Source organism: Cordyceps javanica, chromosome 4 (assembly GCF_051103115.1).
Source record: "Cordyceps javanica chromosome 4, complete sequence".
Taxonomy (NCBI): Eukaryota; Fungi; Ascomycota; class Sordariomycetes; order Hypocreales; family Cordycipitaceae; genus Cordyceps; species Cordyceps javanica.
Genome location: NC_139298.1, coordinates 2377257 through 2400189, shown reverse-complemented (window position 1 = coordinate 2400189; position 22933 = coordinate 2377257). Strand labels below are relative to the sequence as shown.

General features: G+C 54.0%; 6 protein-coding genes across 6 annotated transcripts; 2 read left to right on the top strand and 4 right to left on the bottom strand.

The window, feature by feature from the left end:
- Positions 1–2952: 2952 nt before the first annotated feature.
- V2A60_006605 (uncharacterized protein) lies at positions 2953–4071 on the bottom strand (the record flags this gene model as incomplete). Its single annotated transcript, XM_083257899.1, has 1 exon — positions 2953–4071. The coding sequence occupies one exon, from the start codon at positions 4069–4071 to the stop codon at positions 2953–2955; it is 1119 nt and encodes a 372-aa protein (XP_083114025.1).
- A 965-nt stretch (positions 4072–5036) lies between these two features.
- V2A60_006604 (Alpha/Beta hydrolase protein) lies at positions 5037–7037 on the bottom strand (the record flags this gene model as incomplete). Its single annotated transcript, XM_083257898.1, has 1 exon — positions 5037–7037. The coding sequence occupies one exon, from the start codon at positions 7035–7037 to the stop codon at positions 5037–5039; it is 2001 nt and encodes a 666-aa protein (XP_083114024.1).
- A 2313-nt stretch (positions 7038–9350) lies between these two features.
- Positions 9351–10292, bottom strand: V2A60_006603 (S-adenosyl-L-methionine-dependent methyltransferase; the record flags this gene model as incomplete). Its single annotated transcript, XM_083257897.1, has 1 exon — positions 9351–10292. The coding sequence occupies one exon, from the start codon at positions 10290–10292 to the stop codon at positions 9351–9353; it is 942 nt and encodes a 313-aa protein (XP_083114023.1).
- A 1800-nt stretch (positions 10293–12092) lies between these two features.
- On the top strand, positions 12093–12904 carry V2A60_006602 (3,4-dihydroxy-2-butanone-4-phosphate synthase RIB3; the record flags this gene model as incomplete). The annotated part of the gene is made up of 2 exons (XM_083257896.1): positions 12093–12156; positions 12270–12904. The coding sequence occupies 2 exons, from the start codon at positions 12093–12095 to the stop codon at positions 12902–12904; spliced, it is 699 nt and encodes a 232-aa protein (XP_083114022.1).
- Positions 12905–13480: 576 nt separating this feature from the next.
- Positions 13481–16464, bottom strand: V2A60_006601 (uncharacterized protein; the record flags this gene model as incomplete). The annotated part of the gene is made up of 3 exons (XM_083257895.1): positions 13481–15741; positions 15803–16197; positions 16253–16464. 3 exons carry the CDS (start codon positions 16462–16464, stop codon positions 13481–13483), a joined length of 2868 nt encoding a protein of 955 aa, XP_083114021.1.
- Positions 16465–17234: 770 nt separating this feature from the next.
- V2A60_006600 (S-methyl-5-thioadenosine phosphorylase) lies at positions 17235–18327 on the top strand (the record flags this gene model as incomplete). Its single annotated transcript, XM_083257894.1, has 3 exons — positions 17235–17262; positions 17346–17837; positions 17927–18327. The coding sequence occupies 3 exons, from the start codon at positions 17235–17237 to the stop codon at positions 18325–18327; spliced, it is 921 nt and encodes a 306-aa protein (XP_083114020.1).
- Between the last annotated feature and the right edge of the window lie 4606 nt (positions 18328–22933).

The window sequence follows — 22933 nt, the reverse complement described above, 5'->3', positions numbered from 1 at the left end:
GAACGGGATGTAGACAAAAGACCACTCGCACTGTATCTGCCACCCAGTGACCCACGCATTTGTACCGTGTTCATCACAGTGCCATTGCCATAAGCTATTATCCACTCCCAGCAACCTGGCCAATCGTGAGCCAGTAGCCATGACTCTCTGGCACATGACAGTCTCCACATGCTAAGGCGGACAGAACGGGCTTTGCAGGCCGGTACCTCCTGTCCAGGTCAACAAGACTGACGCCGAGCCCGCTTTTCCCAGCCCAGCTAACTTTTAGCATCCGCCTAACCCTCTTTTGATTTTTTTTTGCCTTTAATTGTTGGGGATGGATGGTGCCTGGTGCTGGACAAGAGATAAAATGGTTCCTGGGACTTCCAGGCACATCGATTGCGTCGCTCTCCGTCACGAGCCCGACAACATGCTTGCGCACGCCGGACCCTTCTAAATCTCTTCGCTCTGCTTCCGGTGCTAGAAGCCAACCTGTCCTTTCAGATGGGACCCCCGATGCCTCCGAGGTTGAACTCGCGGCATGGCCATGTATGACTGACTCTTGAGCCTCGTGTCGCAGGACGCGTCCTCCTCAACGGATTTTGAGCGCTCTGTGACTGGTTCGGTTGCGCACCGTGGCGGAGTCACTATGTGCGTGTGTGTGGTGGCAGGCAGGCAGGGTATCACTGTATCAGTACATCAGAGTTTTCCTACCAGACCGTCCACTAAATTACCTACCTGGCAGCCTGGTCAGATAGGTATGCATGTGTACTCAGTAATCTGTACATTCTGTAGATAATCTGTACATTCTGTAGATAATCTGTACGTTCTACAGATATTCTGTACAGCACACCATGAAACTGTACAGTTCACCATGATGAGAACTACTCTTGCTCACCCCGATGATGTTGCTCAGGATGCCACCTGAACAAAGCAAATATCCCTACCTATCCTATGCTGCCACAAGTTAAACAGGGCTCTGTTCTTACCCTTATTTCCATCCTGCCAAGTCTCCTTGCTGCCGTCCTACCGTCGTACCACAAGCCATCTACGTATGGCGCAACGGGAACCATGCCGTCTTTCTTCTCCTTATAAATGCATCGATGATACGATGCCCGTGGCATGGTGACTGGGGCTTCCCCAGTTGCGCTCCCGATGGCGTCTTATAGCTGGTCGTCTCAAGACCGCTCCTCGAGATCATCCTCTCTACTGAGTAGACCGGAACCCTGGCGCCTGTATCCGTACACTCGCCTGCCTGCGGAGTGTGTGCACACCAAGGTCAACGCACTTCGGATAGAACCACAATGAAACCATAAAAACGAGCCAATCTTTTCGAGCCCAGGCCGAGACCAATGGCAAGACCCCTAATCAATACTCCATTTTCATACCTAACCCATGGCCCATTGACCCCATCCCTCCAACTAGCGGCTCCATATACACCACTGCCCAAAATTGCAACCTGGCCGGCTATCCTTCTTGCGGCGGGCGCAGGTGCGGTTTCAATAGATAAGAAAATGATCAATCATTGATACATATTTCCCTCATGGTTCCTTGGCGAGCCCCTGGTCTGTATGGAACCGGACGAGAGCTTGCCGTCTGGTTCACTAGCGTCCCGCGACTCCGACCTACGGTGCAAACAAGACGGAATAGAGAAGCCTGCAGATCCGTAAATCGGCCCTCATTCCCTTTGAATTGCTTTTCCTGGCCAAGAAAACGCGGCCGACTAGCCTCGTTGCGAATCTTGCAGCGTCCTTGGCTGGGGCATCTGCTAGACACACATCAACAAACACTACACACACACACACACACACACACAAGGACGCAACATTGCATCGCCCATTGTGGCTGCGCATCTGCTCGCCTCTGTGTTTCCCTACATCTTGAACGGTCTCTCTTCAGCACACCGCACAAACTGCTCTGTTCTATCATCATGGGACGCCAAGACGGCGACGATGCCTGACAGGTCACACAACGGGTGCATCGTGGAAAGTGCGCATCAGTCATGCACAGAGGGGGGAGGGGGGCAGATTTATGTTTACACGACTCACGGCCAATTGAATTCATAGATAATCAACTCATCCTCTACTTAGAAAGGAATGGCAAAACGAAAGATGACAAAGGGCAATGAATTTTAAAAAATCATAGTAATGGGAGGCGGGGCATCAAAACACATCGGATCCTTGCCCGCGAGCATTTTTTCTAATAACTTTTCGCCCATCTGTGATCTATGCACCATCCATGGCTCGCCAAGGCTTCAGGCTTCATTAACTGAGATTGCGATGACCAAGGGCGGGCCGAAGATATCGTCTGCCTCACGACCGATAGAAACCAAACCCCCTCCTCCCCTCCCAGTAAAGTATACTATTATCAATCACTCCGTTTTCGTAAAACACGGAGTAGAACCTGACTCGTCGCGAACTGGCCACTATTTCGGCCAAGCTTTCCGACCAACTCTACCATGGGTGTTTCGGGGATACTTAAGTAGCTGTCCGACAGAAGGGACTCAACGTTTGTGAGAGTGTAGTTGATCCCTCCCATCCACCAATGTGAGAGAGTTGTCAACTTTTGTGAGTAGAGATGGCTGGTTTCGATTTCAAAGCGGCCATCTCGGCTAGTCTCGACTTCGTGCCGCGCTGCATGATGCTCCTGACTGCTTACACCGGTGGACAAGCATCGCGAGGAAAGATGTCAACATGGTTACATGCTGCAATTGTCGTCCCGCCATGTATGCCGTGAAAAGGCGCCCCGTACTGTTGATGTACTGTGCAACGGCCACGCGCCCACCGCTCCACGCGCAGGGTTTGTAACACATGCAGCGCGTGAGGCTCAAGACCGAGCTGATATGGCCGCGGCAATTTGCATGCTCGCGGACACTCCATGCTCTGCGGCCAACATGGATATTTAGAACCAAGAGTATTCACAAGATATGCTGTTGCCTCGTCATCTCCCCATCTAAATCCCTTCGCATCCGTCTTAGTATTCTCGTTTCCTTCTGCCAAGCCTCCCCTCCGCCAGCTCCTCCTCCGTCTTCCTCTCCTCCTCCTCCCTAGCCAGCGCCGCCTCCAGCTCCTCGGGTTCGAATTCCACCAGCACGAGCCACAGCGTCTTATCCGACAGTCCCAGCGTCGACTCGGCCGGCACCCTGAGCGGCTCAATGTGCATGTCGAGCGCGCGCAGCATGCCCTCGGCGCTGCCCTCGGCCTTGCCCGACCGCGCAATCGCCAGCAGCTGCGGCGTCGGCAGCGCCAGCACGTGCGCGAGCCCCGGCGTGTCGACCAGCTGGACGTGCAGGCCGCGCTGGTGGAGCCACTTGCCGTTGGCGACGGCGTTGTACGCATTGACCCGGTCCGCCGGCGTCTTGGGCTTGCGGGTGACGGCACCGACGGCCGCGCCGGGCAGCCGCGTCACGGTGCCCACGGCCCCGAGCGCCGTCATGACGGGCAGGCTGACGGCGCCGGCGACAAGCGTCGCCGCGATCCCGAAAATGTTGCCGCGCTTGGCGTGCCTGGCAATGTCCTTGCCCAGGCTCTTGCCGTGGTTGGCAATGTTCTTGCCTAGGTTCGTCGTGTCCGAGGCGAGGTGCTTGGCCATGTCGCCGGCGTGGCGCACGGCTCGGTCGCCGACCTTGGCCGTCAGGAACGCCGAGACGGTTTCCAGGAAGGCTTGCCATGACCGCTCCGTGATGCCCCGCGCGAGCAGGCACGGCGGGTAGGCGCCAAGAAACGGCGAGGACGCGTCGGGGACCACCTGTGGGATGGCGATGGGTTTCATCGACGACGGCGGACGCGCCGCGGCGCCCGGTGCGCCGGGAGGGGTTGGAGATGAAACAGCGGCCGACGCCGAGACGCTGCTGCTCGGGCCGGCGCCGTCTGCAAAAGTTGGCGGCGCTGAAGCGTCGCTCGGGTGCGCCGAGTAGGCGGGCAGGGCCTCGTCGGTCGGGAAGTTGAAAGGGTCCTCCAATGTGGGCACGCCGCCGGTGCTCGCGCGCGGTGCGTAGTTGTCAGACGCGGGATACGCCTCTGTAGGCATCTCTTGGGGGTCTTGCGCCGGCTGCGCCAGGAGCGCCTTTTCTGATGCCTTTTCGGATGCCATTTCGCGCCAAAGATGGCCTGTGTGGCCTTGGGGTGTGTTTGAGACGAGGTTGCTGTTGCTGTCTGCAGCTCTAAGGTGGGCTTGCCGGGGAGCCAAAGATCCTACGAGCAGATGTTCTGGCCGAGCTGAAAGCGCTTAAGGACAGATCTTTTGTGCTGAAAAACAGGTCATGAATGTATCAGTGATCCTACGAATGTTGTTTGATGAAGGTGACCTCGTTGCTCGCTGATGCGTTGCGGCTGTGATGTGGAGGCTGTGCTTGTGTGTGGTAACCATTTTAGCGGGCATCCCAGCCTGTCAATCAGGCTGCCCGCCCGCTCTCGTCTCCAGACGGCTCGCACGGCAGCGGCTGGGAAACAGACCCTGAGACTTGACATTCGCAGTCAAACCTCTGATGTCATTCATGTGCATTTCTAGCGCGTTAAATAGATGCGCGCGCCGGACAAGACTCCCTTCGTGCCGATGCGCCTCTTTTCGCTGTCCTATACGGACGGACAGCACAATCATTCTTCTCAGTTTGCTCATCAAGTCGGGCAGCTGAACCCGCAAGCGTAGCTCTGGAGTAAGTCTGCAACTCTTCTGCGGTCCACCCACGTTGTGACGAGGATCGGTGAGCAAAGAATGTACTCAACCTCTCCAAATAGCCTCGCCCTTCCCTGCCATTACGGGAGATAGAAGAGACCCGGGAGATTGAGGATGAGGCTAGGTCAGGATTCATGTATTGGGATAAATCAATGGATGAAATGTAATTTTTTTCTATTCATCATCGTTACGTGTGCATTTGTGTCTATAGTATATAGATAACCGTCTTGTGTTCCGGCCAATGCTTGAAACTCGAATGTGTACATGCATATACAAGCTTTTGTGCAAAAAAGAAAAAAAATGCTGGGTGCATTTCTTCAACATGTTTCAAAATCGGATCATCCATAGCAAATCGAACAAGGATTGAGGCGAAGCATGCACTTTTAAATCCAATCCATAACTGGCAGCAATATCGCGCCGAGCAGTATAGTAATGTGAAAGGCCAGTGGGGGGCTAGCTCTTCCAGCCGAATTCTTCGGCGTGGCCGTGGCCGTGTAGGCGCCAGTCAAGGTTGCGCTCGACGTCTTTGTGGTGACTGTCTTGGGCGGGTTGGCCGTTTTGGTCATGAGCGGCCAATCCGCCGAAGCAGAATAGAGGATGCCATTGATAACGACGCCGTTACCGCTGGCAGCTAATTGTTGCGCGTCCTTATCGCATGTGTCTTGAAATGCGCGTATGTAACAGACGGTATCCTGCATTTTGGGTAACTTGCTTGTGGTTGTGGAGTTGGCTGGACCAGATGTACTATATGTGTTGACATCAATAGACTGGCCAGTTGAGACCGAGGCGCCAGTCATGAGGCGAGAAAAGATTTGAAAAGCCGTCTCGGGCTGATACGACGCGACAGAGTGCCCGGATTGGAAGACGCGACTAAAGGATAGGTTGGCGAATTGGCGGACCTCGCCACCGATGTATGAACTGTTGACGATGATGGGCGAGTATCCTGCTGCTGGGAACTGGGTGAGATATTGGCCGCCAGCTATCTTGGCAACTTCCAGAGAGATGGCCTCGCCGCCGAACCAGTGACAAATGTAATCTCTATCACCATAAATGAGGCCGATACGAACGCCTTGATTGAGAAGCTTAGCTATGCGCGGTATGATCTGGCCTCTGGAAAGATCGCCTGTAGAGTCAAAGGCAAAATAGACTGCGTTGCTATTCATGGTATAGTTGACTGGTGAGCCGATGGCGGAAAGAGTAGAGCCTTGGTTCAGATAGTCGACAAATCGCCATGATGGAAAAGGATCTGTGAGTGGCGCAGAGAGATCATAAGCACTTCTTCCGGCGGCAAAATATGGCGCGTCAACGTCGTTGCATACAGCATTGGCTCTTTGGCAAGCCTGGTTAACGCCGTCCACAGTGCCAGTACCATTGACGTCAAAAGAAGCGGAAAGACTGGCGCATCGTCTGAGCCTCTCAGCGCATCCTCCAGCGGCACTGAACTTGTCAGTGTAAAACTTGGCTTCCTCATCGCTGTAGGCTTTGAAGCCGTACGTGTTGGCAGTGGCGAATTTGGGAGACAGAGCCTGTTGAATCTCCTGATCGACGCAACCGTTGATGATACCGAGAGAGGCTAGATGGACCTGGCGAGTTGAATTTGTTCTCGCGGGCGTGACTTGACGAATCTGGTTTTGTTGCTCCCAGATGTCGGCAAATATGGGCCCGTAGCGCCCACCATAGCTCTCCGCAAATAGATTGATGGATACTGGCTGGGGAGCCGGCGGCAGATATTGGGGAAAGGCGCCCAGGAAGCCCTGTAACATGTGCCAGACTGCAAAAGCGGCCTTTTCAGTTGTGTTGGCGGTCGACTGCTGGCTCATGGAGGCGAAAGTGCCGTTGGCAATGGACCACGGATTCTTCGTGCTTTCGTCCGCTTTTGGTGGAAGAACCACGGTACCATTAGGAAATAGTATGGTCCCGTTTGAGGGAATATCGTATGAGAAGCCAACCTGGTTGGGCTGGTCGATGAAAATGACATTGGAGCCGCGATCCCACCCCCAATCTCTGGCAACAGTATCATATGTATTGAGGCCCTTTTCGACAACTGCACAGGGCCCATTGCCGGTGAAGAAGCCGTACATCGAACTGGACCCAGGACCTCCGTTAAGCCATATGGTGAGCTTGTCCGTCTTTTCACGGGCTTCGACAAACCAAAAGAAGAGGTTCGTAGGGTAGTCGCCTGGGACGCTGACCCACCCCGTGTACTGTTTCTGGGAAGAAAATGCAGTCTTACAGGCGCCATTGGGCTCTTTGTAGGCGACGGTGACGTTGCTGTTGCCGGGTGACCTGACGATGGTGAAGTTGCGGCTGTGGTACTCTTTGTCAACAAACTGGGCGCTGGCAACTGCGGCGGAAAGCAGCAGGCTGCGGAGCAGCGCCACCATGGCGGGCGAAGCGAGCGCAGAGTAGCAAAACCGGTAATTGGATAAAAAAAGAGAGTGTCGGCGACGCTGTTCAGCGAGAATATGTGTGCCGTGGATAGGGCAGCGAGCGAGCGATCTCGCGCGTGGTTGTGAAGCCAAGCCTACCTACCAGCCGCACAAGCTATCATGAAGAAATCAAGAGGGCGTCATTTGAGACGAGCAGAAGCGACAGGAGGGGGCAAGAACATGGAGGTTCAAGCAGTGCCCGGAAAGCAAAGGAAAAAATTGATGTAGGAATTGAAGCGAGGGACAAGTCAAAGGATCGGCGCCAGGAAGGAAGAAGAGAAAAAAGTAAGAGGTCGGATACTGGCTGGGAGCTGACGAAGCCCTCCCTGACTGAGTGTGTGTGTCTGTGTCGCAGACCTCGTGGGTGGCTTACGAGGGTACTTGGGCGTTCCTTTCCTCCCCAGTTGCCCCAGGTACTACCTGTACTTAGTTACCTGGGCAGGCACCATGTGCAAACGGCGCTGCGGGCCGGCACAAGCTGGCACTTGCGGGGGAACGGCGAGCCTAATTTAGCGGCTCCGACGTGCATTGATAGGGTGATACACCTTGTTCGCGTGCCTGTTGCCTGTTCCACGAAGTTTAGAGCGGATTGTCTAGTTGGTACCTACCTACTCGCATCATATCGCATTGCATTTACTCCTTTTCAACACATTTGGCAACGAGAATGACCAAGCAAAACAAACTCCCAGCGATCCAGTCCGTCAGCACGTGGCTGACTACTGGCTCGCCTTTCTTTGTGCGGCGTCTCAGTCGCAACCTTTGTAATCCGTACCTCAGCTGTCTCAGCTGCTCTTTCTCTCGATTTCGCCCAAACGAGGCAGTGATTGACCACCGAGAACTCACTAAGCCTCCTGCTCGAGTTTCAGGCCTCACGCCTGCGCACACAATTCGCTCACCATGACCGTATTCCTCCAACTCTAGTGACGCCACTCAATGGGCGCACCGTCGTAAATTGACTTTGTGTCTGCACTAGTGCCTGGCATTGACATGATGGCTTCCTCGCGTCTCAATTGAGGGGAAGACGGATCGGCGTTAATATTCAGTGGTTCATCTGAGCGCCGAGCGCCCTTTCGGAGGAAAATGAACCAATCAGAATTATTTCGGGCGGAGGGTGTGCTCAGATTCTATTACGCCGACCAGTAAGGATGTAAATTACGAGAAAAGAAAAAGAAAATGGAGAAATAAGAGAGAGTGGAGAAACACAGAACATATATTGATGACCACGTGAATCTACTAGAAGTTTACAAGAATATCTGTAGTGTTTATGCGCTGAGATATGTAAGATTGAACCAGTGTGTCTGATGGGTCCTTAACAATCAACGATGAGATGCTCATACACCAGCAGGCAGGCAGGCCGATTGAGGTGCTGGAGAGGCTTCTGGCGAGAGCCAACTACCCAACCAGGGAGAGGGCGATCAAGAGCACTCATGAGAGACTGTTTATTGGCTGTTTTATGGTCCTCATAGGGTCTGCCTCACTGTTCCGCTGGCTAGTTGGCCAGCTGGCTGGCTGGCTGTTTGTAAATATCAAGTGTAGAAGGAGGCGGGTAGGCTATTAGCCTGTTTTGAGATTTTCTGATACTTTCAAACAATATAAGAATGTAGAAATATTTAAAAATACTTGCCGGAACCTGAAGCCATGTAAAGCTAATGCTCTCGCCATTGTGCTGGCAAATGGCTATGCCACCTACGTGGGAAAGCACACTTTGACTTCTAGGCGCATCTTCGGATAACTCACGCTATAGCTACAAGAAAGAATACATGGAGGCAGACAGCATGATGCAGCCGCATCACCAAGCTGCAACCTAGTTACCAGCTCAGCAGGAGATGAGTGATCTTGAGAGACTGAACAAAAGCGCGAGCAAGAATGAATGATGAAGCGAGACCAGCGATCGATGCGATGTATATCTCTCATTAAAAGAAAAAAATTGCGTGCTCCATGTTGCGTAATTAGGGACGTGGCATTGTGTTATGTTTTCTCCGAACCTCAAAGGAGGGGAAGCAGGATTCCGATTGGGAGGGAGGGGCTGCTTGGCTAGATGAGTGCTTGTTTGATGTCCTCGCAACTAATTATGAGAGTAAAATAAAAAATCTAAAACAGACTTTGGTGTATATCCTATGCGCCATTGCTCTCCCCGCAACGCTAAGTAAGTAGTAGTGTACGTGTGTGTGTAGTTGGTACAGTAAGAGACGCAACCTGATAAACCGGCTTACTCTTGCCCCTCCCGTCGTCAGAGGCCGGCATGCTTCTGTCGCGAGGACCTTCCCTTTATTCGTCTCGCCTCACGGCAAAAAAGTAGTTACCCACCTTTTCGCTACCGCGGACCTCTTTCCACCCCAGACCGGGCACGTAGACGACGCCCATGACCTTGGGGCTGTTCCAGCCCTTCCCGGCGAAGAAGCCCCGCAGCTCGTGCTCGTTGATGTACTTGCTCCAGTCGTGCGTGCCAGGGGGTACGATGCGCAGGAGGTCCTCGGCAACAAGGTTCGTCGTGAACCAGCTCACCCACGTGCGCGCAATGGTGCTCATGACCAGCCAGCCGCCCGGCCGCACAAACGGCCGCACGCGGTCGAGGAACGCGGCCGGCTCGTCAATATGCTCAATCACCTCAAACAGCGAGACGACGTCGTACGGCTCCTCCGGCACGGCGAGCTTCTCAATCGACGTCAGCTGGTACTCGAGCTTGCCGCGCAGGGCCGGATCGCGTTTGGCGTGGGCTCGGGCGACGGCCAGAACGGACGGCGTCGGGTCGATGGCGGTGACGTGCGCGGTGGTGGGCAGGCGGGCGGCGCTCTCGGCGAAGATGCCGCCACCGCAGCCGATATCGAGGTATCGGAGCTTGGGCATCGACGCCGGCTTGCCACTGCCAGCGTTGGCGGCGCCAGCGTCGGTGTCGGCCAGGCAGGCGCGGATGAAGTCGTGGCGGAGCGGGTTCATGAGGTGCAGCAGCCGCGAGGAGCCGTGCGGCGACCACCAGTCGGCGGCGAGGGCGGTAAAGTGCTCGACTTCGCTGGGGTTGACTGACGAGAAGTCACTTTGCCACCGGCGCTGCTGCTGCTGCTGCTGCTGCGGCTGAATCGACGCGGCGGCGAGGCGTTGTGACGGTGTCGGCGGGTGTGCAGAGGCGCGTAGGGGCTGTGATGGGGTGGTCGCGAGCAGGCAGCGACCGAGGCGCGTTGCCGGCCGCCGTAGTGACGGTGTCGGCGTCATGGCGCTGTGAGGGAGGTACAAGTTCAAGTGCGCGAGAGGAAATTCAGAGAAAGTCCACAGAGTCGGAGATACGCAAAGGTGTTGTCGTTGGTTGGCGGCCGTCCCGACCGAATCGGGCCAGCTTTTTTTTCATGGCGAGTGTTGGGTCTCCACATTGGCGGGAGACGTTCCGAGCGGCCCCCAGGTGTCAGTATCGAGACACGGTAGGAGGCCGTCGGTAGAGACCGAGCGGCGTCATGGGCATACCGGCATACCTCGATGCCGGACTATAGCTGTGTGTAGATCCCGTATTTTCTGACATGATTTTCTGAGAAATGCGACGCCGAACCCGGCCGCCGAACTGCTGCTTTACGTTGAGCGGGAGCAGTCGCTGTCGCTGGACTGGCCAAGGCCTTTTTTTCTTTTTACATTTTTTTTTATTTCCCAACATTATGCGGCCGTTGTAATGATGCAAGAAAGGGCAGCTGATAAGTAGTAATATCTACCCGATTGAGTTCAAGAGCAAGGCCGGACAGCCGAGAAGGTCAGTGGCCTGGCCGTGATGAGACGACTGGATTGCGAGGCGCGGGCCGCGGCACGTCTGTTTGGGGAAAAGGGCCCGCCTCGGCTGGGGCAACTTCTGGGAGCCGGCTGCTGGATGGGTAACAAGGTACGGAGTACTTGCCAACAGGCGCCAATTGTCTGCTGACAATTCATGACCAAGCCTAAAGTATTAGCAAATGCTGCGTCAACAAAAGCGTGAATTGACAAATGGTTCAGATACGGTGCTGTTGGGTCTGTAATTATTGACTGTACCCCATTGGTTCATTTTTCTTCTTAAATTCAATGTAGTCCAAACTGAAGTTTCTAAGCGCGCGCCGTCAGGCCGTTTCTAAGCAGTGAAGACCTGTCTGAACCCAAGTGCCTCTCTCGTTACCTCCGTACATTGGCGCAGAGCACCTGCCGCAAAGCAAACCTGCTTGAAAAACTTCTCAAGGCGCTTATTCTTCTCAATACTGTATATCCGATCACGATAGTGTAGTTGACTTTATACCGGTTCATGCGACACGAGTCTGGGTTGACTGACACGTGCCAGACTTCCATTCGTTTCTACTTACCAGTGCCTGCCTACCCAACTCGGCAAGGTACTAAGCAAGTAGGTACCTACTTACCTACCTACTTAGGTACTTACCGATAGTCATGCCCAAAACAGCTTCGGTACGCGAAACCACTCGCAACGCCGCCCGCCGTCTCCGGAGGGGCCGAGTCATTGACAAAGCCGAGCGCACCTCGCTCGTCCTATTATTATTCAGAGAGGGAGGGGCCCTCGCAACTTCGATCCGGCAGGACTATTAAGCTTTGGGACCCCGTTCGCAATTCCGTCTTGCCCTTTATCTCCTCTAATCCTTCTCCAGCCATTGATACCCTACCACCTCCTCTTACTCTCGCCTCCCTGCCATCACCGTTGCCGCAATTGCACCTGCTGTACAAACCCTCAGGTTGCGCCTCAGAATCGCCATCCAACGACCTTCTCTCTACTTCTTTCAACTGTATTAGGAAAGTGGGGGAAGTCGCGACGAAGACGGGAAAAGTCTCCAATCGCGACAACCAATTGTACCGCAAAGCACACGCTGAAGAAAAAAAAAAGGTGCCACACCAAGCTTCTAACTACCCCAACCGAAAACAACGAGACCCTTCTCCACGGGCCGGCCGGCTACAACCAAGCTCTGCCCTTCTTCTCTCCTCCTCCTCTTTCTCCTCTCGCCATATCTTTTTTTTTTTTGCCTGCAATTTTCAAACTCAGAAACCCGCCCGCTCATCATGCCGTCCTCGACGATCCCTGCCGATCAATTCGACAGCATCCCCTCGTGCATTGAGGCTTTCCGTAAGTTTTTTTGCACCCCGCCGGCATGTGATGTCGCTGCCCCTCCCTCACGCACCACAGACGCAGAAGTTGCTAACCTCGATCCCGCCTTGCCTTCGGCCCGCGTCGTACAGGCAATGGCGAGTTTCTTCTCGTCCTTGACGACCCCGGCCGCGAAAACGAAGGCGACCTCATCATCGCCGCGCAGGACGTCACCACCGAGCAGATGGGCTGGATGATCCGCCACTCGTCCGGCTACGTCTGCGTGCCCATGCCCGCCGACCGCGCCACCGCCCTCGACCTCCCACCCATGGTCGCCAACACCCAAGACCCGCGCGGCACCGCCTACACCGTCTCCGTCGACGCCGAGCATCCCCTTACCACCACCGGAATCAGCGCCCACGACCGCGCGCTCGCCTGTCGCACCCTCGCCGACCCCGCGTCCAAGCCCGCCAACCTGCGCCGCCCCGGTCACGTCCTCCCCCTGCGCTCTGTCCCTGGCGGCGTCCGCGCCCGCAACGGCCACACCGAGGCCGCCACCGAGTTCTGCCGCCTCGCCGGCAAGCAGCCCGTCGCTGCCATCTGCGAAATCGTCGACGACACTGCCGACGTCCCCGGCCAGGCCATTCTCCCCGGCGCCAAGATGATGACCGGCGAGGGCTGCATCCGCTTTGCTCGCAGGTGGAACATCAAAGTCTGCACCATTGCCGACCTCATCGCCCATGTCGAAAAGACCGAGGGCAAGCTTCCCGCGAACGGCTCCGCTTGAGCCCGGGCGCGAGCGCGCCTTGTCTGTCATTAATACAGCGGTATGGCAGATTTCTGTACTGGGTGCGCGGTCATACGCCAGAGAAGGCGGGCCTGAAAACTGCCCTGGGAATGCGGAGAGAAGGAAAAATAAGCAAAGAAGGAACAAAAAAAAAAATACAAACACACAAACAGATACTCCTCACATATCGTTACCATCAGCATTGCCATCTATGGAAAGAAAAAGAGACTGGTTCTTGCTGCAGGCGACGGCGCACGCACCACGATAAACTATCATGTACATTCTGCGTTGGGTTATTTTCCATATTCTCTTTTGAGTTTTTAGAGCCTTGGCCTTTTTTCCTTTTTTTCGTTAGGAACCCGATTTCTCCCATAATGCAACATGCGCCTCATTCCAAATGCTATGCTATGCTGTGTTGTACGTACAAACTTTTAGGCCCTTCACATGCCGTCTCGCCGTCTCACCTCGCATTAACAGATGTACGTAACAGTCTCAGACCTTTTTCTATCTTGCCAAGGGTATCATCTCGCTCCGTCTACAGTATGCTGAGTATAGCCAGCCCTTCTATCTCGTCAGCTACGCCATGAAGTCGTCCTCGATGCTGGCGCTGCTCGGCGCCTCCTTGTTAATTTCAACGCGTGCCTCCTGCCCGTCGCCCACGATATCGTCCGTCTCCTGTACAACACGTGGGCGGTTCGATCGTACCTTGACCTTGACATCACCGCCGATGGCATCGATGCGCAAACTCTGCGCAGGGCCGCCCGGGTGCAGACTGAGCGGCCTTCCATGGTTTAGCTGCCGAATGAAATCGCCGGCCTCCTCGCAGCCGTCTAGTAGCCACTTTAGGCAGATTGTGACGCGCTCTCTTGCGTAGGGGTTGTGACCGTCGTATGCGGTGCTGCTCAGTAGCGGACCGATGCCGTTGTGTCGCACCATCTGCATCTGCACCGCGGGGTTGCCGGGTGTGTGTCGATCAGGTGGCGGCTGCAGCAGCGTCGCGAGAATGATAAAAATCTGGCTCTTGACACTAGTCCACGGGAACTTATGCGCTGGCTCCTGAAGAGGTGGCGACGGGGAGCCGGCGTGGACACCGTCGGCGCCCATCGCGTATGGTCGTTCCACCATGGGGTCTGCCGCGCCGTTCCCCTTGGGTACATGGACGAGCGGCTTTTTGGGTATGGCGGCCTCAAGCCCACTGAGAATGGTTACGAGATCGTATACAGCCTCCCACTCGATCAGCTTGAGTCGCATATCAGGCATCTCGGCAACAGTCTTCAAAAACTCCAGATATTGAGCTAGCCCATCTTTCGCACGCTCCATGTCCCACGTGTCAACTGGAAATTCAGAGGCGTCCGACTTCCCTTCGCGAATTTGAGTCTGCAGGTGCATCAGCGCTGCGCACTCGGGCACGATACGGCTGCGAAACGAGCTGAAAAAGAAGTGTACCAGCTTCAAGTCGCGTAGGCGATCCCGTCCTTCTCCGCCAGATCCCTCCCTAGCCATCGAGCCACCGACGGTTCGCCCTCCCAGCATGTCGTTGACGAGACGCAACAGAACCGTCTGCGCAGGAGAAATAATATCCTTAGAAATTCGAAGCGAATTCCAAGCGTAGGGAATGAGGGCGTTACGATGGATAGCATCCACAATTTGCGTCGTTACTTGGTAGATCAAGCTCTCCTCGTCCTTGTCCCAGACGGCAATAAAGACTAGAAGCTCACGCAGCAAGCTCTTGCCGCAATCCAGCGCTAGAAACATCCTGCAACGAGTTCTCTGCAAGTTCTCGCCAGCACGTGTAGTCCCCGACCCTGAGCCGTCAAAGATGCATGATTTCACAATCATGTGAAGCGCCTCAATCTGCTTCGGGTCCAGAATGTTGGGAACTTCTGTGAGCAAGCCGGTCAACGGACCATCTCCGTAGGATTCGTCATCGTCTGCTTCGTCATCATCCAGCATGTCGTCTACATACTCGTGAGAGTATTCATGATCATGGTGGTGGCAATGCCGGTGGTGGTCGCACTCATGCTCGTATTCTTGGTCATGATCATGATGGTGGTCGTGGTCATGGTTATGGTCATGCCCGTGATAGCAATCGTGATCATGCTCGTGCTCATGCTCGTGTTCGTGTTCGTGCTCGTGCTCGTGCTCATGTTCATGTTCATGTTCATCCGACTCATAGTCATCATGATGACACTGATGACAATTGGGGCAGTGGTCGTGCTCTGATGTATCATCCTCCAGTCCATCTGGCGGCAGAGAGTTGTCATCGCGGTACGAATGGGAGTATCTGTGAATCAAATTTGTCTTGCAGTGCTCCGTCCTCGACTGCGCTGATTCGACAGAAGGCATGCCCACGATCCATTCTTCATAGTTGGGGTCTCGTGATTTTAACCACCAAGTATCTATCTCTCGCGATACTCTCCCATAAGCGCGATCCTGTTCAAACCTGTCTGTTTCATCCAGCTTCCACACAGAATGGAGTTTTTCGTCAGTGGTTTCAATAGGCGGCACATCCACAGAACCCTCGGGAAGCCAGTTCCAGGCAAGAGGTCGAATGGGGGCCAGGTTGCCGGGAGGTTTGCCAGCGTTGTTTTCGGTATAATCGCGTAGCAGCTGGCGTGCTGTATCACACATTCTCGAATTGCGATCCAGCCAATGCTGTACCTGCTGCTTTGCCACTTCAGGACGAAAGCCGGAGCAATCGGCAACAGAGTCGTCGTGGCCAGTGAGCGCTCCGTCGTCGTCAAAGAGAACATCGAACCAGAACGACATTTTATTGCGATCATGCTTTGCGGTCCAGTTATGAGCTTGCTGTAGCGACGTAACGAGCAGCTTCTTATCTGAAGGGAAGATAGAAGTTAGTCATAAGCTGTGAGATCAAACTGCATCCGTTTCACCAACATAATTCAGTAATGTCGGCCAGTCGTAGCCTGTCCGATTCGTCCAGAATTTCCCCGTCATAACCTTTGCTAGTGACATTGACACATAAAATGATTGTCTGATACACCATTTGATCAAAGTGTACAGCGGCGCAGATATCTTGAGGAACTTGAGGTTCTGCATTCACGAGCAAGTTTCTTGAGATATGCATGAGTTTGGTGAGGACCGAGAGGTCATTCTTTATGCTGTCGTAATTCATGACAATTAAAGCGGTGCTCTCATGCGGACTGACGCCCTTATCAGGATCATTGAGGCTAGATAAAGGCCCAACGGAGCGAGCTGTTAGAGTCGGGATAGAGGCGGCGAGGATCCTTGTGAGCCAGATCCAGATCTCAACATTGCGGGATAGCGTCTCTCTAACCAAGGCGTCAGCGAGTTCCGTTCACTGCATGTTGCCTCCGATGCGCTTACCTTACTCGACGAAGCGTGTGTGTCTTTTCCAAAGTCTTTGAAACCATGGTGGTGATCCTGGCCGCTGTCTTGGGGCCCATTGGTGGTGACTGTGTAAAGTGGCCTTCGAGGCATATCAGTGCGGCCGAGAAGACCCGCTCCTCGATGGTCTCGCTATTTCCCTGGACGCTGATGTCGGGCACCGACTCCGTGATTTCGATTTCGTTGGCCATCTTGTCGCTGAATTGGCCCTCAGCATCAAAGAGCAGCGGGCAAACAAGCTCCCAGGTCTGGTCGGTGTATTTTTGCGGCGTCGCCCAAAATTTTGAGTGACCCCGCAAAAAAAAAAGCTGGTGATCACTGGCGGCGGTTGGGGGAGTGGTTTGTAAGCCAAAGCTTGCTGGGTCGGACAACGGAAATGTACAGAGCAAGAAACTGCCGTACAGTGATGGCGGTTCGGGACAGCAATTGAAATTGACTCAACTTGTTGAAATTGCCTCAAAAATACACCATAGTAGCAAGTGCATTGGGGCAACGATTGCCGATTGCCTGTTTCAAGGCACCTGCTCCTGGCAGGTTAGGAGGTACCAGCCTAAGGTGCCTAGGTAGCACAGAGTGCTAGCCAGATCTAGATCTACAGACATGACGTGTTCACGGCACTTATCAAACTGTTTATCAGGAAACAAAAGGGAAATAATCAAATCCGGCCGTAGCTATGGCAATGCGTCAACCTCCAATCATTCCAACACGAGTGCGCCGTTATAGGTAGGTGCCCTGAATAAAAGTAAGTATGGCGTGCTGGCCACTGGGCACCAACGCCGTCGGCCCCTCTGACGGCTTGGTGGGGTATCGTTTTTCTGAAAGCTTCCTTCTTGCTTGACGAAAGTCGCGCTTCAACGAACCATTTTCATCTTCATTCGCCAGGTACGGAGCCCAGAAGATTACAGTACGACATCAAAACTAACAGCCTATCTCTCAAAGCATCCGGGCTCCCTTTCACACGATGGCTAGCCTTCCTACCACCTTTGACAGTGAGTACCGAGCTGGCCTCAACCCCGCCATCGGCAGCAGCTTCTCCTGCCATGATCGCTAACTTTACATTCCTCGTCTATAGAGCCTGTTCACATTGCCGTCATCGGCGGCACTGGCCTCAGCCAGCTCGAAGGCTACACACCCATCGCTGCCCTCAACCCCGACACGCCCTGGGGCAAACCGGCTTCGCCCATCCACATCCTCTCCCACGGCGACATCAACATTGCTTTCCTCGCCCGCCATGGACTGCACCATCAGTTTGCACCGCACGAGGTCCCTAACCGTGCAAACATCGCCGCCCTCCGTAGCATCGGGGTGCGCAGTGTCGTCGCTTTCTCCGCGGTTGGCTCCCTGCAGGAGGAGATCAAGCCCATGGACTTTGTCCTTCCTGACCAAGTCATTGACCGCACCAAGGGTATTCGACCTTTTACCTTTTATGAGGGTGGAGTTGTAGGCCACGTAGGGTTTGCTGACCCCTTTGATAAGAAGTTGGCTGATGTCGTCAAAACTTGCGCCGCTTCCATGGAGGGTGATGGTGTTGTTCTGCACGACAAGGGTACTTTGATCTGCATGGGTACGTGCTTTATGCCCCTTTCCCTCTTTTTCTCCTCACATTTGCTTTTTTTTCCATGAAGAAAATGATCATACTGATAAACGTAATAGAGGGGCCCCAATTCTCTACCCGTGCCGAATCGCACATGTACCGTTCTTGGGGCGGTTCCGTCATCAACATGTCGACCCTGCCCGAAGCCAAGCTAGCCCGTGAGGCCGAGCTCTCTTACCAGGTTATCTGTATGGCGACCGATTACGACTGCTGGCGCTCAACCGAAGATGTCAATGTCGAAATGGTTATCAAGTACATGCAGGCGAATAGCAAGAACGCCAAGCGTCTGGTCGGAGCCGTGCTGGACCAGCTGTCAAAACCCGAGCATAAAGATCTCGCCGCCGCTTCTCACTGGGTTGGATCTGTAGAGGGAGCCATCAAGTTCATGACCAAGCCGGAGGGTCGGAGCGAGCAGGGCAAAAAGAACGTCGAGTACTTGTTCCCCGGATTCTGGGCTTAGGTGCGACAACCGAAGCAAATACAAACATGCACCAACCCTTCGACGCTACCCAAAAGAATTCAGTGCATATGATTGATGAATGTGATACCATATTTACTGACAATCATCCGATGCCAACTAGCCGTTACCATAGCAGACAACTCGCTTCGCCGTGGAATAAGATGCATCCTGCACCGCCTGATGGCGGACTATTATGCATAATAGATCACCCCACGCACATTGTATTGGGACCCAGGACACGTCAACATTCGGGTCTGTAGGTGATGTCGTTCTGCACGTTGATAGCTGCAGCCACGGTCACACTAGTTGAAGTTACACAGCAGGATGCCCAACGAGCCGCTGAAAGAGAGGGTGTGAGTACAAATCGGCTGCCGATGATGCCACAGACTTTCCGAAATTCCGAGTACCACAGGCACACAATCTATACGGATCGAAGAGCGAGTATGTGCGCAGAACCAACCAAGCCGCTGAGAGACCTGATGCCCAAAAGACGATCAGATCCTGCATGACGGCAGTTGGCATTGATTGGCCGAGGAAATAGGGAATAAGACCGCATGCATATGATAGAGAAAAGCCAGGTTCTGCAGCCCAATGCCTGGAAAGGCTACAAAAATGGCTGCTTGCGTAAAGGAGTTGACCAACCAAAGTATTTGGCAGCACTCCCACGACAGCAGGCATGCACAACGGTGACGCACTTATGCAGCCCGGACCAAAACGTCGTCTGGTGGTAAAAGAGCCAAGTTTGTGAACATAATCACTATCGAAGCAACCGATTGTGATAAGAAATCGAGTTCACCCGCTGAGAAGAACACACGGTGCACCATTTCAATACACCACGAGCAGCTGGCTCCTCAATTGCTGTGCTTGAATAATATGTTTGGGTATGTCTTCCTTCTTGTGCTCTCTTTCAGGTTGTGATTCGAGTGAAAACCTATCAACGACGTAACACGTCTTCTCCCGATTTGCAAAAGGCTCTACAGCACGTCATGGTGCATTGCTTGAAGAAGCTCTGGGCGAAATCCTTCGAGACTATGATTCCCGGTGACGGACAGCAAAAGGTCGAATCAGAAAGATTAGAAAGTGTCTCGATGTGTGTGTTTTGTCTCTTACTTCGAGATCCTACATCAAGGCATATGACAGCGTGGGAGATGGTGCAGCGGAGGCCTACTGAGGCTGCGACGTGACGTTGAAATGCCAGGGTTGGGGGCGTGATAACTAAACGTTTCGGTCGGTTGCGTTGCGCGAGGGGACTCATGATGCTGGTAAGTACGTCAAACACCGAATAGCGCGCTTCGAATCTGCAGGCAGCACTCATACATGCATGGCAGGAGTAGTGCTAGCCTTTGTCCTGGCGGCGCCGCGTTGTGAGCAGCAAAATCGGACAGCAGCGGCAAGTTGATGCGTGTGCCCTGACAGGTCGAAAGTTCTCCGGCACGCACTGCTATTCCGTCCTCGAGATTTGGATTCACAGATGCGATCCGAAACTTGTACGCCGCGGTACCTTGGGCACTGTGAGCTGGAGTTGGCGCATTCAGCCCGGATGATGACGCTTGGTGACCGCATGCATACCGCAACTGAAGAATGTCGCACTCTGGTCTTAGTCGCCAGCCTTCACAAGTGCGTGCGCATATTAATCGAATCGCACGACAGCAGTTGTGCGGCATGCCACGGCAACACCTCCAAGTCAAGCAGACTTGTACCTGTACCTAGGCTGGGCCGACGCAATTTCATCTGCACATTACGCCCCCCATTTTCTTCTTTCCTATGACCGCAGAATCTTTTTTTTTCCCTTCTATAAACCAGGGCGGATCCTCGTGCGAGACTGGGGCTTCCCGCGCACGGCGTCATCACCACTACGTGACACGTCATATTCGCGTCGTGTGTATGCCGAGAAATAAAAAAAAAAGCACGAGTGAGACCAGAAATCCTTCTTCTTGGGGATTCGTCTTGTATTCCATGATCAGGCAACGCAGGGGCCTATTTTCTCGAGGGATTTGTCAAACCTTGTTCACGTACGAAGAAAATTGCGCCATGTCATGGAAAGGTCGACAACAGTACCGCTTTCTCGGTAACGTAGCTCTCTGCCCCCGTTATCAATTTTGTCCTTTACCACCCCACCAAGAAGTCAATCGTTTCGTCGATTAGGATGGGGGGGCAGTGACAAGAATAGGCCAATCCTGTCTCGGGAATTGGGCATTTAGGCTGCGCGACCCATACATGGCGGCCGGGAAGGTCTTACAGCGGGCGTTTTGCAAAACTTTGGAAGTGGCAATGAATGGAAGTTGTTGAAGACTGGTGTCCTGACGTGCGCAATCGGAGGTGCTTGACTCGGCTGTCATGGGCGTCGTCTTTGATCCAAGTGCTCCTCTCTTGTGATTATGCGGGTAGTGGCGCCCCTGGGCACAATGTAAAGCCCAGGCCGTTGTTATCAGTATTCGATAAGTATCCGTACATCTCGGGGACTTGGCACTTCACGATACAAGGATCAAGCGCGACGGTTGGCATGCAAGCAGATCCATAAGCTCCTGTCAGTCCCCTCATCAGCCTTCAATGACCCGCTACGCTATCGTGGCCACTTGTTCACTTGTGACCTGACAAATAGCATGCTCCATTATACCGCTGAGCACTTGAAAACGTTGGGTTTTCACTAGCGACTAACTTGTATTCGCAGAATGAATACAGCCACGGCAAGCCTACTTCAGTTTCAATGACCGTGTAGCCTCGTATATCCCTGTCGTTGGCCAATCGACGCTTCAGGAGCTCTGCGCTCAGCCACCACGGTGGCAAGTGGTTGCGATGGCGCTAACGAGGCATTGACGAGTAGTCGTTGGGGAGCGGCGCGACAAAGGCATGCAAAGACTGCAAGCCACCTCAACCTCGACTCTGGCTGATCGCCTCCTCCTCCTCCTCCACAGAAGCCACGCCTAGCGTCGCATAGCACATAACTACGCTGGGCTAATAGTACGACGTTATTGATGATTCAAGACAGAACACTAGGCTGTATTGTGGGCAGCAATCCTGTACTGTCAACTGTTTCCCTCTGTGGGGGACGCATGCATGCAAAGAAAGGCCTGGCATGGCCTTTTCAAAACGCAACGAAGACGACATGAGTACGGAACGGTAGTTACGGGAAAACAACAACGTCTAACGTCGAGACATGCGCCAAGACAGGAAATGAAGGGTTACTTTAGGGCCATCAAGTGGGGGTGCTTACTGACAGACCATACTGAGTACGGATACTGACAGTGGACTTGCAACTTGGAGCAGCTGAGCCGCTCAAGCGCATCGACAACGCCACCCAGTCAGTAGTCTGTAGGAGCTGGAGCTCTTGACGCTCGCTCGGCGATCCCCATATCACCTGCGTCGACCAGGTTGCCTTCCTTGTGGTCCATCAAGCCCTCGCGGGGAAAGTCCGTGGCATGGCTTTGCTACTATTCCGCCGAATTCAGGGCTGCAAATCCGCTGACCCGGCGCGATCCATGGCCCCTGATCGTTGTTGGCCTCGCATTGTCTCGCCCCAGCGCACGTATCAGTACAAGTGAATCCTTTTACTTACGTGTTCCCCCGGCCTTCATCTTCAACCTCGACTGGACCGCCAGAACCGTCGTCACCATCGTCGCAGTTCCACCAGACGGCGTCCACGCCCCCTCCCCCCTCTCATGCGTGGCTGGCTGGCTGGCTGGCGCGAGTGCCTGCTCCGCAGCGTCTTGTTTGGATGAACGACAGGTCAGTTTTTCCTTTTGGGATACGTATATTCACACCCCCGTCTTGCCCTCCATGGCCAGCCCGGTGACGACCCGAGAAACTGGAAAATGGAACCGATAGGTTGAAATGGGATATTTCCGTTGCGTGATATAACCTCGAAGCGATCCTCGCGTCTCATAATGATACGACAATTGCTCTATCAAAGTAAAAAGGAACTCTCGCGGTGTTTGCTGCTAATTTCCGGATCCGCTGCGGGACATGGCACCTCCCTTCCGGCCCTGTCGTCCCACTTGAATCTTCAACACCCACACACCAGACGCCCGCATGTACCGATGCATCATCGCAAGCAGCTGGTCAGGATGCGATGCGCAGTGCACAGTCATATGTAGGTTTGACATGGCTCATGCCTGCAGAGCGGAAGACTCTCCGAAGAACAAATGTTTACAGTGGAGAGTGGGTATTGACTTGCCCTCTGACGACGTGCACCGCGAAGGCAACTCAGCAATCTACACGGCAGCCACCTGGCCATGTCTTACAAGCCGAAGCCGAAGCCGTTGAAAGAACATGGCGGCGGAGGTGAGCGAGCTACTTAGGCTCGCTGACCAGTCTTAGCCCACTGTTTCACCTATGCAAGAAGAAGATAGAGGGCCATTGAGCCGATTACAAGTCTACAACAGGTCCAATGCTTCGGGTGCACGGCACATTGTAAACTGTGTCAAGTCTGGACCTTGGCGACGATTTTCTGACAGGTCCCATTTGCTATTTTGCTGTCTCTAGCACGCAGTCAATCCCGCAGCAACCGGCCGCAGGTGATCATGCTTCAACACAGATATGTCTTGGGGGCGTCCTGTTATTGGGTGACATCGTCTCATCAGGCGAGGCTGGCTAACGCATTGCCTAT